The following is a 19,470-nucleotide window of genomic DNA, read 5'->3' as shown; positions in this document are numbered from 1 at the left end:
GCATTGGAATGGGCTGCCCAGGGAAGTGGTGGAGTCACCAGCCCTGGAGCTCTTTACAAGACATGTAGACGTAGAGTTCAGTGACATGGTTTAGTGGAGGGCTGGTTGGTGTTAGGTGCATAGTTTGGACTGGGGGCTCTTGGAGGTCTCTCCCAGCCCAGGTGATTTGGTGATTCTGTGACACGGGGGGCACAGGGTGGGCACAGCGGGACACAGGAGGGACAGAGAGGGGGCTCAGGGCGCCCACAGAGCGCCTCACCCCTCAGGGCAGGCGCATCCCCCGTCGCCAAGGTGACGAGGTCCCGCCCTCCCGAGCCGCGAAATCAGCCAATCAGAAGCTTCCTCCCTCCCTTCGCCCCTCCTTCCCTCCTGCTGGCCGCCGTCCGTCTTGTCACCGCGCTTCTGATTGGCTCAGCTCTCCCCCCCCCGAGACGGGATTGGCGGAGGGCCGGGCGGGCGGCTCCACCTCTCCCAAGAGCCGAGGCCGCGGGTGTCGGGCGCGAGCGGCGGGTGCGCGCGCAGGCCGGCTCCCTCCGGGCACGCAGCTCCCTTAAAGGCCGGCGCCAGCCCCCCCCCGCCCCGCGGACCATGTCGGTGTCCCCCGTGAAGCGGCAGAAGATGGAGTCGGCGCTGGACCAGCTCAAGCACCACACCACGGTGGTGGCCGACACCGGGGATTTCAACGGTGAGGGTGGAGGGGAAAAAAAAGCGGCGGCTCTTAAACACCCCCCCCGTGTCCCTCCCCCCGCGGCGCAGAATGGACGCGCCCGGCCGAGGGGGCGAGCGGCGGAGGGGGAGCGAACCACCGCGGGGGGGTGGGGGGGGCTGGGACGCGCTGCCCCCCACAGGGTGCGCTGCTCCGGCGCCCCCAGGGTCGCGGGTTCGAGACCCCGGCTCCCGGGAGCCGCCGGGTGCAGCCCCTCGGCAATCTGCTGGGGCTCATTGGTAATTAACAGGCGGTCTGCGGAGACTCGCTGCTAATTAACAGGCGGGGGGAGCTCCTCCGATAGCCGCTGTGCGCGGTTGGGTGGTGGTGGTGGGGTGTTGGTGTTTTTTTTTTTTTTTGCCCTTCTTCAGAAGGCGGAAGCAAAGCAGCCGTGAGGCAATAAAATAATGCAAGAGGGTTGGTTTCTGGCCTTCGTTATCTGGCGAGGAGGCGCCCTCACACCGCAGCCCGGCCCCGCAGCTCCCTGAGGGTCTCACAGGGCCGAGTCCTGCCCTGCCGCCCCTCCTGAGGCAGCCGCCTGCCTCCAACCTGCCTCATCCTGCAGCAAAACCTTACAGAGAAATGTTATTTTCCTTTCTGACTGGCACCACAGACAGCTGCAGCACCTGAAGGGCACAGGGCACTCACACGCCTCTGTCCAGATGAAATGAAGGCAGTCAGGAGCAGTAAGTGACAGCTTGAGCCTCGTCAGGTTTGCCTGCCCTGGAGTAGCAACAAACAAACTTTGTTAAAGACCAGCGTGTGGTGAAATGACATGAACTTAAGGCATTGCCCTGGCTTCAGAAAAGCATCATGAAGAATCCTCGTAACAGCTGGGGGGTGTTGGCAGTAAGCAGGCTGAGAGCTGCCTGCTGGAAAGTTTTAACGTGCTCCTTGAAATGCTTTTGCAGTTGATCTCTGACTGCCTCTTGTCACCTGTGGATCTTCCTTACTGTGCAAACAAGGCTTTGGGTGACATCTGGCTCCCTCCCTGTTCTGCTTAAACACTGCTGCTAATTAAAGTGCAGTTGTTGCTAACATAATTGCGAGGATCTTAGATAAATGTGTCTGTATGGCGCTTTGCAAGAAAAGAGGCTCGTTTGAACAGTTCCCAAAGCAAGAGACCAACTGCCAACCTCACTTATATCTGCACCAAGTGGTGGTTTGATTCAGTAGCAGCTGCAATAACTCTGCAGTTTTAAGCAAGCCGCACCAGCCCATGCTTACTCTTGCACAGTCTCCTTGTACTCACAGTGGCACGCCAGTCACAGCTGCCCCCTTGCAAAAGCTTGTACTGGGCAGCTGAAATATAGGCTGCTTCCCACAAGACCACTTTTTTTGAAACATTTCCATCAGCCACATTACCCTCACATTGAACCGGCATCTGGAAAATACTGAGTAACCGTATCATTACCAGTATCTCCTCAACATCCACTGGAATACCTACCTAGCCCTCTACAGGGGAAAATAGCAGTTTCTTGCCTGAAATGCTTAATTGTCCTGTTTAGGATGGGTGACAGGCTTAGTGAGATTACTTTATGCGTCTTGCCAGAAACCCATAACATTCTTTTAACTGCTGCAATACTGTAGAAATGTAATAAGCTGTCAAAAATATACTTTTCTAAAATTGTGCATCTGCTTCAGAACATGGTTTTCTAAATGCACCACTTTATTCTGAGCAGCATCCCTGTGAATTAAAGTGTTTTTTGAAAGATGTGTTTATATGGCATGAACTTGTTCCAGGATCACAATTGTTGCCCATGGGGATGTTATAAAAAAAAAAAAAAAAAAAAAAAAAAAACCAACAACATTTTTCTTCTATTTCTACAAAAACCGTCATATTCTATTAACTTGTGTTTTAATCCCCAGGCAGAAATGCAGAGGAAAAGGAGCTGATAATATTTTGTTGTTCTGGACATTCAGCTGTGTTAGCTCTGGTTGACTCTCTGGGGCTTGTAAGCAGCAGTCACCGAAGGGCCTGCAGAGGCACTGACCCGTTTGCTGAGTCAGACCCGGCATGCTGGGCAGCTCAGCTCTGATTAGGGCCTGACAATGCACAGTCACAGCCTGCTTTGGTAAACAACTGCTGCCACCTGAAATAGGTGTTGTCCAGGGATTAGGATAAGCCAAACATACAAACGTCTTACATACAAAAGGCAGCCTGGCAGTATAAGGAACTTATAAGACCTGACCAAAAAAAGCTACCTGCAACTACTTGAAGTTTTAAAATGCTAAAAGACCCTAACACCTTTTTGACAAATGAATTTTTCTCTTGCTCTAACAGTTGTAGACAAACAAAACCCCAAATGCCTAGCCCTAAAAGGGAAGAGATTTCTTTGTCTTTACTTTCCCCTGGAATTCAGCTATGATGGTGAATATGACATGAAAGTCTAGTATCACTTCTCTTCATCTGTCATTTCTACAAGTCTATTTCTTTTGGGCAATGCCTAAAGTAGTGAGTAAGCTTTGCTCTGTTGTATTGCTGCAGTGCTGTTAGCCTTATAGCAGTACTTCTGATGCAAGCCAACATTCAGGCAGTGATATTTGAACATCACCATATACTAGTCTGACCTGTCACAAGTACAACTACCCTACAACCAAAAGTGTTTTCATCTTTACATATCTGAGCAAAATCCTTTTAATATTTTAAATGAGCTCTTTTTGTTTCCCTAGCAATTGACGAGTACAAGCCCCTAGATGCCACCACGAACCCATCTCTGATACTAGCTGCGGCTCAGATGCCAGCTTACCAGAAACTTGTGGATGATGCAGTTGCATACGGAAAAAAACTTGGAGGGTAAGAAAAATGTTGTTGTTCACCTCCCCCCTGTAGGTCTATATTTAAGACACTTCATTTGTGTAAGTAGTGTTTAGTACTACTAGCAACATACAAGCAGGCTTTTCCCCCTGCGTGCCTGTAGGTTTATCTCCTGTACCAGAAGGCCTCAACCCTAAAGAAAAGCTGCTTGTTACAAGGTTCAGTTTATCTCCATTTATCAGTTCTCATATAGCCTTCTAGGACTGCTCCAGAAAACATTCCTGAGTTGACAGCGTAATAGGAAATAGTGTCTGAAGGCTAATGTTATTGGTGGTACACAGAGAGCAGAACAAACACGGAGCAGAGCAGAAGTGGTTATTTGAATGTTAAACAGACTGTGAAATTTGATCTTGAAATCAGTGGCAAGTACTGAACATGCTACCCTCCCCCATAAAAAATGATTTTGTTCTTCATGTTTTTTAGGTCAGAAGATGAGCAAATACAAAATGCTTGTGACAAACTTTTTGTATTATTTGGAGCTGAAATATTGAAGAGGATACCTGGCCGCGTGTCCACAGAAGTAGATGCAAGGTTTGCTCTCTTTCCTCTGGGTTACCCTGTATATTTGTGCCTACAAAAAGGGATGATGTGAGCTGAAGAAATATGTTCTTGACTGGACAGTTCACTGTTACAGGAGTACCAGGAGCTTGTGTTGTTAATATTTAGACAATGAATTGCAGTTCATTTGCTTGATCAGGACTTTGTTATAACTTGGTGACAAAACTTCATAAGAACAAGTAATGTAGAGATCTGATCTTTGTTGTCCTCCTTCTGGTTGTTAGTCAAGGGAAACCCTATGCTTCTAACATACCTAGAACTTTACTCATTTTCTTCTGTGTGATAGTCCTCAATTTTCCAAGAGATCTGCTTTAGCAATTTATTTAGTGACTTGCATAGGATTTGTCTGTCGATGTGCTCCTTGTAAAAGCTGAGCCTTAGAAGTGACTTTACATTCATTATGGAAAAACTTGAGGAAAATATAACTATCAGAGAAAGTTACGTCGAACTCCAGATTCTCCGAATTAAACAGTAGCAGTGCTGCGTCATGGCTACTTGACAGTCAAGGAAGTATCTCTGAGAAGAAAAACCTGCTACTAGTACATAAATTCTGTTAACGTAGTACAGTGGTTCTGAATGTTGTTTTTTTTGGAGAGTTTTTTTTTAATAAAACTTAAGAAGTCCTACTCTTGTTCCAAAGGTTGTCCTTTGATAAGGAAGGAATGATTCAGAGGGCCCGGCGTCTTATTGACCTTTATAAGGAAGCAGGAATTGGTAAAGATCGGATTCTCATAAAGCTCTCTTCAACATGGGAAGGAATCCAGGCTGGCAAGTAAGTACTTCTGTTCCTGGTATGCTGATTCATAGTATGCTTCTGGCTGTTTGGCCACTTAAACACGTTCTACACATAAAACAAAGTATTGTTTTGAAAGCACTGCACCAGGAAACTTGTTGCCAGGGCTACAGCTAGCAAGTGTGGTGCTATACTGAAGCTTTCTGCTGAATTGGGAAAAGTTTGTTCATACAAGGGCTGGGCCATTTGTAAACAGTTTCCTGAAATGTTGTGTTAAGTCATCTGCATTTGGTTTAGGAAACACTATTAAACAGATCACCAGTAGTGCAAAACATTTGTTTTGCTACCTTTACACTTTTAAAGCTTAATTAGAGATGTGGTACAGTTTATAAAGTCAAGAAATCAATAGTTTAACCTACTAACATTGCTAGAATGTAAGTTTATTAGGTAAGGAAAATGCCATTTAAGCCTGCCTATGTCTGCAGGGTTCTGGAAGCAGAGTATGGGATTCACTGCAACATGACCTTGCTGTTCTCCTTTGCCCAGGCAGTTGCCTGTGCTGAAGCTGGGGTTACTCTGATTTCCCCATTTGTAGGACGCATCCTGGATTGGTATGTTGCAAATGGAGATAAGAAAACCTATGAACCTTCAGAGGATCCAGGTAGGCTTCCCCCCCCCCAGCTCCTCCTTTGAACTGCAGTTTACTTCTAAAAATCCCCTTGTGAAACAAATAGCTTTCAATGTGTTCTAAATAATTATTTGTGCCTCAAATGAATTATTCTGAAAATTACCAATTTTTCTTCTTTAGGAGTGAAGAGTGTCACTAAGATCTATAACTACTACAAAAAGTTTGGCTACAAAACTATTGTGATGGGTGCTTCATTTCGAAATACGGGAGAAATAAAAGCGCTTACAGGCTGCGACTATCTCACTATTTCACCCAAGCTTTTGGCAGAGCTCAGCAAAGAGCATGTCAAGCTAACTCCCACACTCAGCGTTAAAGATGGTAAGTCTACTTCTACATAATATAGGCTTGCTTTGACTCCCTTTCTTCTTGAGCATTAAGAGCATGCGTTTCCCCTCAGCTCTACGCTGCCAGTTTCCACTCTGTTTTAAGACTGAATGTTGACCGTTCCCCAAATGGGTCACATTACTGTACTACCACCACTGCTTAAACATAGTTCCTTAGGGTCTTGGGTCTGAGTATGCTAACTGGAATTAAGATGGGTTTTGAACATCTTCCCCTGAGAGGACAGGGAGAGAAGAAGGAACTTCATATATTTGGGATGATTTTTTACTGATTGTTAACAGAGATGCCAAACAGGGTTTAATCATTACGCTGATACTGTATCAGATAATTGTTAGCTCTAGGCATGCTGAAAGATGTTTTTTTCTACAGAAACTTTAGAAATGAAGTAATATGCAAGAATAATTTTTCTACTGATATTAGGCCACAGTAGTTCTGAGTGTATGTTCCCATTGCTTTTGCTTCTCCATTGCCTTACTTAAACATTTCTTCTCAACTCAGATGATGAGATTTGCAGAGTTGTTGTCATGGGTTGCTGCTTACAGGGTGCTAGCTAGCTTGTAGGCACGTTATCAATTGAGCTTTTGTTAGGTGCTTGCCAAATAATCAAAGCCTTAATTGTTCAGCATATTTGCTTAGAATATCTTGCTGCTGTAGAACCATTGCATAATTCTTGATAATAGGCCTGAAAGTACTGTACCATTCAGAAGCAGATACAAGATAACAGCATACCTATGAACACTGTGTTTTAAGGGAGACTGATTTCTGTATAATGTTTTTTCAGAACACAATGTAGGAACACTGTCAGTCTTACAGCCCAAAGTGTGCTCATGCAGCAAGTCTCATTGGAAGTAGTACTTGAAACTTTTCAGCAGTTGTCAATGGACAGAACTTTGAGATACCTGTGTTTTTTGATAGCAATCTGATAATACAATTTTGTCTCTTTTTGAATTTCCCTTGTGCAGCTCAGGCATGTGATCTTGAGAAGATCCACCTGGATGAGAAAGCATTCCGCTGGCACCATAATGAAGACCAAATGGCTGTGGAAAAACTCTCTGATGGGATCAGGAAATTTGCTGCAGATGCAATAAAGTTGGAGACAATGTTAAAGGTAGGTGCTATATCATACTGCCTCTTTCCACCTCTCATGTTCCTTCAAGTACTGCAGCTAACCCTCAATTGCTTGTGGTATGGCAGAAAATTAGGAATGTGTCAGCAAGCCTGATCAAGTTTTGTACAGGTAGTACATGATATGTAGGACAGGCAGCTAATAGACTGGACACCTCCATGGAATGAACTTTTTATTTTTGAGATGCAGTGAAGTTTATATTCATGCCAGGTGTATACAGACACACCTCTTTTTTTAGGCCTATGGCAGCATTTAGAGTAGCAGCTAATCAAAATAACACTACTTGCTAAATTAAAAGTCTTAATTCTAGACTGGTATCACTGCTGACAGTTAACATCAATCTTCAGAGAGTGAGTTAGAAATAGTACGTGCTTGTGCTCCTTGTAGGAGGCACCAAGCACAGATATGAGTAGAGCTAGGACATGTCCTACACTGACAGAAAACGTTTACAAGTCTTTTAGATGGGATTAACTGAGTTCTGTGCTTTGGGGGTTAGGAATACATTAATTATACGTCATCTAGGCCCTTGTTAACTGACAACTACTTAACAGTGACTTAACTTACATTACTAAAGCACAGCGCAGTTCGCAAACTGCCACTTATTTGTTCACTTCTCTCTTTCTAGGAGCGAATGTTCAGTGCTGAAAATGGAAAGTAGGAGTCAGAATTCTCCTGACTTGTCAAGGCTGAATGAGTGGATCACCAGAGGTTAAATGGATGTACAAATGTCTTACCTGTAAAAGTCTTATGCTGTGTATGCATAGATTTCTGTATTATGCTTTTTTATCAATTTGCAAAGGGACAAATAACTTCAATTTTTTTGTGGCACTTTTGTCAATACATGCCAATTAACACATACTTTCCTTGTAATGTGTTCACTGCTGCAGGGGGAATCAGGTGATTCAGCTGACATGATAGTTCAATTTCTACTAGAATATTGATATTACTGATTGTATTAAATTCCTAATTGTAAATTTATACTTAACACATTAAGAAAGCAGTTTTCTTTCATGATGTCTTACAATGACTTGAAAAAAAGACAGATTTCCACAAATCTCCATTTTCCACTCTCTATGGTACATGCCCAAAAGTACTCTTATCTAACACATGTACAATAGAACAATGGCTCCAGTCATTTGTCTTCTCTCTGCAACTAAGGTGGCAGCAGCAATTTACTGATTGGCAAAAATGGTGAAGCATTTTTAAAGTTTTTTTTTTATTTTTTGTCAGGGGAACAGAAAAACAGCATCATAAGCAGTTTTTAGGGATTTTGTCAAACACTTGCCTAAGAGCCCAGGGCAAGGTAAGAGCATAAGTGCAATTGATTGAAGCTGAAAATGGTACTGCTATTACAACACCAGCAGAAGCTACAACTTGTGTGATATTACTGAAGGTTACCCTTTTCAAAACTAGATAGCTAAGTCTCCAAAGCAGTTAATAAATAACTTTAACTGTTTAATCTGAACTGACAAAATGAACATGTGGATATAACTCAGGATTGTTTGTTACAGCTTTGTTTCAGTCAAGTGTTACACATTTGTGTATCATCTTTAGAGCAAGTTACTGTATTTCTTTATGACAGTTAGGGAACTGCTGCCAACCTTATCACCCAAATGACTTAAAAAGAAGCCACAAACCACTAAAAACACACCCTCTGTATTACTCCCTCTGTTCCTTTTTGTCTTTAAGCTTCCTTCTTTGTATAAGAAGGAGAGCTGTACATCAGTCTCCCTTTGAGGAATAGCACTTCCCATTACAGGACTTTCTGTTAAGTAGGGATGCATCTGTTTACATTTCATGGCATATTTTGTGAAGACTAATTAAATATCTTATTGATTCATATAGGTCCAGTTCCATCAAGCATAGTCAAGAGGTTCCTGTCTGTATGTAGACACATTTAACTATTTCCTTATCAAGTGGCCTGAACTTCGCCTTTTTAAAAAAAACCAAAAAAAACACTAAGGCTATAATAGTTATACACAAGCAATATCCTGCTTGAATAACACAAGAAAAATAAGCCAAGGGAGCAAGGGGTCAGTAAGATCAGCCTGACACTTCAGCAGTCTTGTCAGAACATTGCCATAACAAACTGGAAGCTGTTGTTTCAACTAAACTGACAGATAATTGTATGCTCACAAACCAGATGTAGAATTGTGCCAGACATGTCTACATAGTGCTGCATGTGCCCTGCACAGGACTGGGAAAAGTGCCAGGCTATCAAGGGGAGATGAAACTGCCTCACAGGATGGTTCCAGCCACCTTTGCTCTCAACAGCAGCAGGCAACTGTGAGAAGCAGGCCATTGTAGAAAGCATGCGGAGGGAGGTGGCCTCTTTTTCCTCCTTTCAAAGGTCAAGCTAGCATTAAAGACTTTATACCCTGCCCACACCCCCCTACGCTGTGCCATGCAGCCGTCCAACCTACTGCTGCAAGTCATAAAGTGCCAGTACAGTGATTTAGAGCCCTGTAATCTTTAAAAACAGAGTGGTTGAATCCTGAAACTGAACTTAAAGGACTGCAGAGATGCCACTGCCCAAGGCTGTAGGCTGTTTGGATTTCACTTTCTCAAACCATCTGATTTCTGTCCCAGAGCATGAGGAGAGATCCCCAGCTTTTTAGCAGATCACAACTTCCAGAACAAGCAAATTTATTTCCAGCCATAAACAGACATAATACATAGAAGTATGTTATACATAATATACATAAAAGTAAGTTATGACTTCCTCACAGTGGATAAAGCTTTCATCCAGTCACAAATTCCCTGGGATAGTTTGAATAAAGTTGCACACCACTGTTGGTTGTCAATCGCTCAATTGCCAACTGTAGACATTATATACCTGCAAGACCATGGCAAACCAGAGATGACACCTGAAAGGTAACACAACTCATACACAAGGAATTAAACATGTTTTCTAAAAACTGCTGTTAAAATAATCCTGTCAGAATAACTGTCAGAAAAGATTGCAGGGTAGGATGGCAATCCTCAGCAAACAACAACAACAAACTTTCCCCACAGCAACAAGTCTACTTTAACAAAACTGTAGAAACACATGCAACATTACAGATGAAGAGCTTGAGTAACCCATTTTTTGAAGAGCAAGAAGACCTGGAGCTGTACAAGAGGCAAATACAAACTGCTCTATAGGGAAGGTTGTGCAGTTGCCATTGGTCTCCCTGAAAAGCAAGAGTCTTTCTTCCTCAGGCTCACTGACAGATGGTAATCTCTCCACAGGCTGTTACCTCACATAGGTAGCAGAATGATATCCAGTCATCCACAGCTTACATAAAGGCAAGCATGTCTTAACACCTGACTTCTTAGCAAAAGAATTAGCAGGTATTTTAGGCCACTACTGCGTTCTTACGGGTGGAAGGGTTCAGGCATAATTACTCCGCACAGCTTCATTCTAGATGCAGCACAGAAGGACCTGTCTGAACTGTGCTCTGGTATCAACAGGAGTCATTTTTGCTGATCCCTTTACCTTTTACACGTCTTTGTGAGCAACCAGCTATGCACCATGTCAAGGGGAGAATTCAGGCATGCAGAACTTGGGGGCTTGCTGAGTTGGGCTGTTAGAGACTTTGAGCCCCATTTCAGCTTCAGCCAGTTCCTGTTACAACCATGGATGGATCTTTCTCTTAAGAAGCCTTTGTTTTCAGCCAGCCTGCTACTGCCCTGCCCAGCATCTGCACCCTAAACCACCTCCCTTATGCCAGTTAAAAGCCTCTAGGTGAGGATCTGCTCCGGCATTAGATGAACAGCTCCACTGGTCCCAGTAAAGCCCTGCCATTTTGCCCAGCAAGCTCTGGTTTGGTCAGCAGCTAACAAATCCTAATGCTCAGGCTCAGGGAGCTAACAGACGCTCCAGACCCACCAGACATAGCTGTGTTTTCACAGGGCTGGACCGTCAGCAAGAAGTGTGCATAAACATAAAGCACACAGGGCTCACATTTGTCATCTCAGCTTTCACAGCAGGTTCCAGATGTTCTCCAGCTGCCTGGTGTTCGCACGCTGCTACAAGCAGCCAGGAGACGGCTCAGGGGAGAGTGGGTGCTTACTCAGGGAAAAAGCTGGGAAAGCAGAGAGGAATCTTTCCAGTGGCTCATCACAGCACCCTACAGATTGCTCACCAGCATCAGTGAGGTCTCCTAAAGGCAAAAGCCACCCCACAGGTGTGCAGGCTGTACATCACATTTCCAATCTATGCCATGGAAAGCAGCACGGTCAGAATTAGGACCTACACAGCACCTGAAAAGCTCTGTGCTGCTGTGCTGGTACAGCCTTAACACCAGCACACTGCTTTCCCTGCCCACAAGTAATTGTGAATACATCTCTCAGCTGCATCACCAAGAGCAGATTTCCCCTCCTGAGATAAAGGTTCCCAGAAGTGGACAGTGTTCCTGCTGTTGAGGAGCATCACATTAATTCTTTTTGTTCCATTGTCAGGTGTTTTTACATTACCGTGGGATTGCTTCTCATTATTCCACTACCGAAGATGGGATTTGCAGGGCTGTAAACTGCATTTCCAGGCCCTTAGTGGCAGAAACAGAAACCAGTGCCACAGCTCCATGCCATGGGAAGAGTAACCACTCCCCAGGCTCTTCTACTTAGACTTGGAAGATTTCCCACCTGAGGTGAGGCACAGCTTTCAGTGCTGTTGCCCAAGCTTTGATTTGAAGCAAGAGGCTGCTTTTGCCTCTGTTGCTTCTGAGCTAGCCCTGAAGCAGCTTAAATGGAGCCTCAAAGCAGAAAACAGCACCTCAGTCGCTGCTCTACTCCACCAGCCTCGGCAGAAGCCTCCCTCCAGCTCCAAAATTCCCTTGGAAGCAGTGCCTGATTTAGCAGCTCAGGTAACTGGGAGATTTGGATGAAATTCCTGGCTCTGCCATAGCCTCCCTGAGTGACTTGACTGGAAGAGCTGGCTACCTCCGTGTCCCAGTTCCTTGTCTGTAAGACTGCAGCAGTGCTGGTTTCCAAACCTTCATTAGGCTATTTAAGCTGTCAGCCCCTCAAACTGAGACCACAGGCAGTCAGACAGCACATGGGATCGCTGGTTATTACCCTGTCATACGGCACTTAGACGTGAGACAGAAAGCATCATTTAATTTTTCAAGTGATCCCAGGTTTTTCCACAGAAAATAAATAAAAGATGGGCCTTCGCAATAGCAAGAGAGCACACGGTGCATTTCTTAACTTATTGTTAAATTCAGTCTTCAGCTCAAGTGCTTTTTAGAAACCAGTTAAACTTCTGACAAGCTTGTGGATCAGGTGGCTGAGCATCCTTTGGGATGAGACTTACCCACTCAGAGCTGCTTACTGCTCTCTACATAAGGAGAGGCACATTTTGCAGTTGATCCTAAAGATTTCTTCCTGCACATTCAAGTTCCATAAACCAATAAAAAATATAGGGTACATGGGTCTATCCTGTCCCTGAAAGATTAAAAAAATATAAATCAGGATCTATGCCAAAATATAAATAAAAAACAGAAGGATGATGGCAGCCAGCATCCATGATGGGGGGATGAACAAGAACCAAGGCTCCACCACACACACAGAGCAAGCCTGGAACATTACCTGCAGCCTAGCCACCAGGAGCCAAGCAAATTGATATAAATGGGATAAAGTTTATCACTAAGACAGGGCTACGACAATACAGCAAACCCTTCTTTGCCTCTGTACTTCATGTGGCAATGGAAGTCAGATTTCCTCTCTACTGGGGGAGATCTTCCAGTGGCTCCAGTCACTTACCTGGGGTCATGCAGTGACACAGTCATCAGTGCCTCAGCTGCCCACACCTAGAGCCATGAAGTGCATTGAGCTGAGCTTACACCTCCCCCATACCAGCTCTCCCGAATGTACAAGGGACTGATATATGAGATATGCTCACAGCACAGCAAAATTCTGCCTCTGAGGAAGCCACAGGACATGCTGTTCCTTGATAAACCCACAGGATCCCAGGTCCTCCACAGTTTCTCAACTGCTGCAAGACCCAAGGAAATGAGAAACAACAGTGGCAGCAATCCAAAAAAATATTAATATTGTGCTGCTCTCCTAAAAGAATCTCTACAAATAAGTCTGTGGAGGACAGCAGTGACAGGGCACAGGAGGTGCAGGGGTTCTCAGGCAGGCTTGGTCTCATCACAGTGTCTGTCTAAAGGCACACGTAGTGATCTTGATGGATGTTTTGGTGTTATTTAACCAGTTCACACTTCAACTGCTTTTTGTAGATGTTTTGTCTCATGTGTTGATGTTTCACATCACAGATTTGAAATATGGTTTAAGTCATTGTTGTTAATGACTTTAGGGAATGCCAGGGCAGAGCTTTTATGGAGAAAAAAATGAGGATGTAGAGTTGAGGCTTAAAGTCAACCACAGACATTTCCCTGAATAAAATTATGAAGCAGGGCTAAAAGGAAAGCTGAATGACCCTGCATCACCTGAAACAGAAGAAAAAAACAGCTCATCGCCCTGTTCCAGCTGCGCAGCTCAGCAGGTATTGCAGGCATAGTGGCGAAACCACAGCAGGTGGGTTCTGGTGCACTAACACATCCTTCTGTGCACTTCTTGGTGTAGGCAAGAGCACCAGAGCTGCCAGCCCTCGCTGACAGTCATTATTGAAAACAGTCAAATAATAAGGCAACATCAGCAGCAGACTCCAGATAATTGATTCCAGAAGGCACCTCATCAAGGCGTGCAGAACATTCCTCCCATAAACAGATTTCCTCTCACAGGACTGAAATCAAATTGAGTGCTAATCACTAGTATACAGCCCCAGGCATTTCCTGGCAGCTGGGAGAGGGATGGTTCAAGCCACTACCACGGACACTCACAAATCCCCAGCACACCAGCTCTGAGCAAGGAAGCAGTTTGAGGGCAGTGATGAGCTAGGGACAAGATGCTGCGTGGCACTGAGCAGTAAAATTGCAAGCTGCTGGGCTCTCAGCTCCCACAGAGGGCTTCTGCTGTCTGCCAGGACTACTCAAGCTACAGGGAAACTAGAAATAGAATTGATTACTTTTTGAAGATTTAGTGAGGGAACAGGAAGGGATTTACCTTTACACCAGCTGCTAGAAATCTGCTCCTAAGCTACACCAACACTCACTTTCTTCCCCACTCCTCCCAGCTCAGATCACATCTGTGTCCAGTGCTCTTTGGCATAGCACTGAACCAGATTATTTCACAGCTTTAAACCATTTCCTAGGCAGAGTGAGGTATGGGAGATGGGGGGAATCATCTATTACCTCCTTCCCTGCTTCCCATTTGCCATAAGGAAACATTTCTTCCTATTCCTTTAAAAACCATGAATTTACTTCAGCCACACAATGCAGAAACATACATTTACAGATCTCTGCACTACATGTAGAGGTTTCAGCAGCAGTGCAAGCTGTAGGTTGGTTCCCTGCTGCCCCTCTATAGCAGGGAGGGTGATTTCTGCTGAAACCCAGAACAACTGCCTGCTCCTCTGAGGAGCTGCAGCAAGAACACCAGATCAGGACTGGAAACATCCACAATAGGATCAAGCAGCTGAGTTTGGCTAGTTTCCAGTTCCAAATCACAAATGAGGTCTTAACAGTAGTAATCATGAATCATAGCATCTTTTGGGATGGAAGTGACCTTTAAGGATCATCTAGTCTAACAACTAATTCATTTGTGGCTGGGCCACCTCCTACCTGACTAGGTTACCCAGAGCCCCATCCAACCTGGCCTTGAGCACCTCCAGGGATGGGGCATCCACAGCTTCTCTAAGCTCCCATCTCATCACCCTCAGACAAAAGAGAACAGTAACAGTAATTTTCCCCACACACACACCTAACAGTGTTACTCAAAGAAAAAAAATAATATTATTACCCTTTAAAATGCAGCTCAGGTCAATAGGACCCCATTAACACACATCCAGAAGCAGCAGGATCAGACATCTCCAAGCTCAGGCACAGATGAGACTCTTTTTGCCTTCACATAAAACGGGGCAGAACCGAAGGAAACAGATTTTGTAAAGCTATCCTCTAGCCTAGTGGGCCTCGTATGTGATTTCACAGCCTAGAGGTAAAAACAGACATTTTGCAAGAAACCTGGATGAATCCCTCAGCCTACTTCTACCCAACTTTAAAAAGACAGGGTCTGAAACCTCTAGAGCAGTAGCACTCGCAAAGCAGGAAGATAAAGCACAAAACGGAAGCGCAGCACTTTCTATAGGTAGCTCAGATTGTTTCACAGTAGCCCCTTTCACCTGTTTCTGGAGTTTTGTTATGTTTCTCAATAACTTCACTGCGGAAACACCCATTCCTCCTTTCCCAAGGAAAGCAAAACAGCTCTTGGGAGGGAGAGGGGAAAAAAAATCAGATAATTAATAGCATGCCACCCCCCTCGCACTTAACTCACACCAAGCCATAACTAGAAAACCACAAACAATTATTTCAAGATAAAAAACGTATATATAATCCTCACCCTAAAGCAGTTCAAGATCCTCACATCCTTCATCCACCTTTGTTTAGTCTATAGGTGGGTCCCCTCTCAAGGGGCACAGAGTGAGAGTATCAGAGGTCAGGAAATAAAGGGTTTATAAGAAATACAAACTTTGCAGAGAGAAAGGAGCACACGCTGCCCTCCTCTAACTGTTGCTTTTTCCCCCCAGAGTTCCCCAGAACTGCCCTCCCGCATATAACTTGAATGCCTGGGGCCACGATGGGGACACTGCAAGGTGGCTCTACGTGCTTCAGGAGGAACTTGGCTCCACTTTCTGCAAGAAATATCCCTTCTGCCTCCTGGATAAAACAAGTGCCCTGTGCCCTCACACCACCAGCAGAACCACAGGACCTGGAACCTCATGCAGTTAGGGGAGAGCTGCCCAGGGCCAGCAGCAGTGTTCAGGCACTCACCATTGCTCAAGAGACAATAACTGCAGTAGCAGGGGAAGGGAAGGCAGGAAAAACGTGCACACAGAGCACCCTTACCCTCACAATCTTTTTCAGACTTTGTTCATCTCTCCCATGGTCATGTCTGAACCCAGTTTATGAACTCCTTCTAGCAACTGCCCAGGTCTCTACAGCCTCATTAGATTAAGAAACTGAGGGTAGGAGATGCCTGATGTCTCTCAGAAAAGCTTTTAGCTATCACAGTCATAACAATAAGCTTAGAAATGCTGAAACTCACCCTCCAGACACAGCCAGTATGGATGAACAATAAGGGATAAATACCAAAAAAACAACATGCATGCTTTAAAACTTGAATTAAAAATTATTAAACTCACCCAGAACCAATGACACTTCCCAGATACATAAGCCAAACCTTCATCAAAGCCTTTGCAAACCCTTAGGCCCTGAAGGCTCCCTTAAACACTTGCTCTACACCTGAGCTGAATTACCAGGGCTCCCCACATGATGGGCTTCACCTGGGCTACCCCAGCCCCACAGCAGAAGAGTCAGCACAAAGGGCTGAGATCAGCCTTCTGCCTGATGGGGACAAAATTCCCAAACTCTAAGAGGAAACAGTGTTGTATTTCCCTATACACAGGGGTCCGGCCCACGCAGTGGGATCCTGCAAGTGTCTGTGCATAGAGGTCCTGACTCCTGGAGCATTGCTGCAGGAGAAAAGCATTTGTTAAAGTTACAGAGCCTCCAACAGCAGCAGGCTTTGCTCAGGCAAGTACCTAAGCAAGGGATCGATATGGGCATTTTAGGCTTTTATTTTCACTGTAGTTCTTAGGCAGTGAAATAAGTAGTAGAAATATATATATATATATATATATTTTAAAGACCCCAGTAAAAAGGAAACTTTAACAGACTGTGCAGACATTTTAGCTTGGGAGCACAGAATACAGCTGGGAAATGAATGATTTCTGTTTTGCTCACATAATTGGAAAGATCACACAAAACAATAAAAACTATGAGAAAATAAATTAGGGGCTTACTATAAGCAGGCTAAATGGAACTAAAAATCCAAAATTCCCTTTGTTTGGAATCAAATATAACATTTTGTCTCCCAGCTTTTTCTGTAGCCTTTAAAAATATCTGTTAGTATAAAAGAAAACATAAAATCTAATTTAATAACCTCCTGCCAACACGAGAGAAAGGAACTGAGCCAGCCCCAGCAGCACACTCGGCTGAGGTCTGGGAAGGGACTGCCTGTGCACCACTCTGCCCCTGCACAGTGTCTGGCTTTGAGCTGCAATAATGCCACAAAACAGCTATCATAAAATGCAGGATTGGCAACAAATGTCCTCAGAGGCCATAGGAGTTTTTTCCCCAAATATCCATGAGTCTACCAGCCCTTTACTACGTGCTTTGGCCATGCTCTTAACCCTTCATCAGGTTGGCAACTGCTGCTTGGTCTCCCCCTGTCTCTTTTGCTCTTACAAAAAACGTGACCCATAGAGACGTGCAGGTTTACTTCAAGGTGTTTCCCAGCCTGGGGACTTGATGTCTTATCTGTGGAGGGCTGAGGTGATGCCTGGAAAGGAGGCAGGGGCAGGCTCCTTCCCTGATAGCTGCTCTCTACAAAGCTGCCAGGCCTTTTAGCCTGGAAATCTTGGAAAGATTGTACAGAATTTTTATCATCCAGCACTGGTGTTCAAAGAGAAAACTTCTCTTCCACTGGAAAAAAAAAAAAATAATAAAGCCTCATCAGTGTCCAGAAAGCAAAGAACAAGCAAGCAACTCATGACTGTATCTGATGGCAGGGTTGGTTTGCTTTTCTGTGGTCCATGGAGGAGTCCAGCACCGACATGAGCTTGCCATGAGCCTCAGCACCTGATGCCCTTATCCAGTCTTTCTGCAGGATAAGGGACTTGAAGGTCCCGGGCTCCACAGGGCTGTACTCCTGGGGCTTCACAGAGGACATCTGCACAGTATCTGCAAATGTCCTGGGAAAACAGCAACTGCAGGGGACCCTGCCAGGCTTCTGTGTGCTGTGTGGCCACTGCACCATCAGGGTGAGGGCTGTCAAGGGCCACGGCAGGCCCTGCTGCTCAGTTTTGATTTCAGCATAATGGAACAAAGCTTATGATTATTATGACCTGCACAATATTGTTTTTGCTTTACCCCTGGGGTCTAAGTTATAGTCTGGGATCAGATGTGTTTGGATCATGCAGAGGATCTGCAGAGGGGTCTCTGACTTGCCTTGGGAAATTCACACAATCACAGCACCCTCCAGACAAAATTGCCTTAGGAGATGTAGCATTTCTAGAAAGCAGAGGGGACCCTTGCCTTGCTACAGTCTGCATTGCCCAGTTGCAGCCTGATGCTCAGCCTGGCATCCCGTTGCACTGATGACCAGGAATGTGCACAAGGCAGGAATTCAGCCTCATCTCTGCAGCACCCTCACAGTACAAGCCCTGTTCCCTCATTCCCAGGGATAGGTGGCTCCAGTTTATATTGCTGCAGTTTGATCTAGGAGATCAAGGAGCCAGAACAAACCCACAAGCAGACCAAAGGAGCTCCTTGAACTCACCTTAGGTGACAGCACAGCTGTTTAAATCTCACTTGATTGCCCAAGATTGGACATGAGCAACTTGAAAGAATTGGCTACAATTCGGAGTTGGCCCTTGGCTTCACATAAAGAAAAAATGCAAGGTGAAAAAAAAGGGAGAAAAAGTGTTTAGTAACAGCCTGTTCCATGTCGGGATAAAACCTACCAAGGAAAGCATGCAGGGTAGCATTAATGAACAAGGCACCAGAAGATGACAACTATTGAGGCTTTCTTGGCAAGAACGATTTCTAACTGTGCCACCCTCATCCTCCTAAGAAAGGAAGGAGCACGGGGCAGCAGACCCTCTGGTTATAGATTACTGGGGAGTCACAGGTACAGCTTGCTGCATATAGATTAATGTATAATCCAGCATTAACATGCATTTCATGTTCATGTAGTGTTACAGCTTTTTGCCTCTTGTTCAGCTTTATGCCATCTGCCCAGCCCAAGTACACAGACTGGGAACTGAGAAGAGGAAAGTAGCATTTTCGTACTTGGTGTTTGGGGATGGAGCTTGCTGGTAGCTGAGGAGGAACGTGAAAGCTTGTGTGGAGCAGCACCACCACCTTGTGGGAGGCTGCAACATCCCAGGCAGCCCTTCCTTTCCACAGTTCAAACAGCAACTAACCACCGAGCTCAAATGCAATGTTATCAACTTCCTCATGTGTTTGCAGGTCTCTAATTCATCCACATGGCAGGGTGGGGGGAAGCTTTTCCTCCCTCCAGGCAGGCTGCTGCTCCCAATTGCTCTCAGTACCTCCTGTATTCTTTAAACATGGTTGCAAGAGATTACAGAAGAGCAGAGCTGTTGGAAAAAGGGCTGCTAGGTCCACACAACTGACACGGTAAGTCAGTTCCTTTATTTTCAGCTTTCCAAGACAGCCTTTCACTGGCTTAGCCATCAAGATGGACTAGAATATCCTCAATTTCTGATCTACTGTTAGAAAGTGCCCTATTGCCCCTTCTTACAGAGGGGAAACACCACTGTAAAATTTGTCAGTCTCAGGGCACAGACTAATCAGCCCCTCACTCTCTGTAT

At 45.0% G+C, this 19,470-nt stretch overlaps 1 protein-coding gene and 1 long non-coding RNA gene across 2 annotated transcripts; one reads left to right on the top strand and one right to left on the bottom strand.

Annotated features, from left to right (window-relative positions):
• The first annotated feature begins 473 nt into the window (after positions 1-473).
• TALDO1 (transaldolase 1) lies at positions 474-7,829 on the top strand. Its single transcript, XM_068683613.1, has 8 exons — positions 474-685; positions 3,380-3,503; positions 3,948-4,055; positions 4,723-4,854; positions 5,301-5,476; positions 5,624-5,821; positions 6,808-6,953; positions 7,597-7,829. Exons 1-8 carry the CDS (start codon positions 589-591, stop codon positions 7,627-7,629), a joined length of 1,014 nt encoding a protein of 337 aa, XP_068539714.1. The 5' UTR covers positions 474-588; the 3' UTR covers positions 7,630-7,829.
• Positions 3,673-16,571, bottom strand: LOC137857308 (uncharacterized). The gene is made up of 2 exons (XR_011097046.1): positions 16,216-16,571; positions 3,673-4,923 (listed from the first exon to the last, which is right to left on the bottom strand). It is a non-coding gene; the product is annotated as an uncharacterized lncRNA (long non-coding RNA).
• Between the last annotated feature and the right edge of the window lie 2,899 nt (positions 16,572-19,470).

This window comes from Anas acuta, chromosome 5, assembly GCF_963932015.1.
Source record: "Anas acuta chromosome 5, bAnaAcu1.1, whole genome shotgun sequence".
NCBI lineage: Eukaryota > Metazoa > Chordata > Aves > Anseriformes > Anatidae > Anas > Anas acuta.
This window is presented reverse-complemented; position numbering and strand designations above follow the sequence as displayed.

Excerpts from the sequence above, each read along its gene's own strand:
- TALDO1 (XM_068683613.1), top strand. The coding sequence starts at position 589 with ATGTCGGTGTCCCCCGTGAAGCGGCAGAAGATGGAGTCGGCGCTGGAC. Across the intron at positions 4,056-4,722 it reads TCCACAGAAGTAGATGCAAG|GTTGTCCTTTGATAAGGAAG; the intron begins GTTTGCTCTCTT and ends CTTGTTCCAAAG. Across the intron at positions 6,954-7,596 it reads AGTTGGAGACAATGTTAAAG|GAGCGAATGTTCAGTGCTGA; the intron begins GTAGGTGCTATA and ends CTCTCTTTCTAG.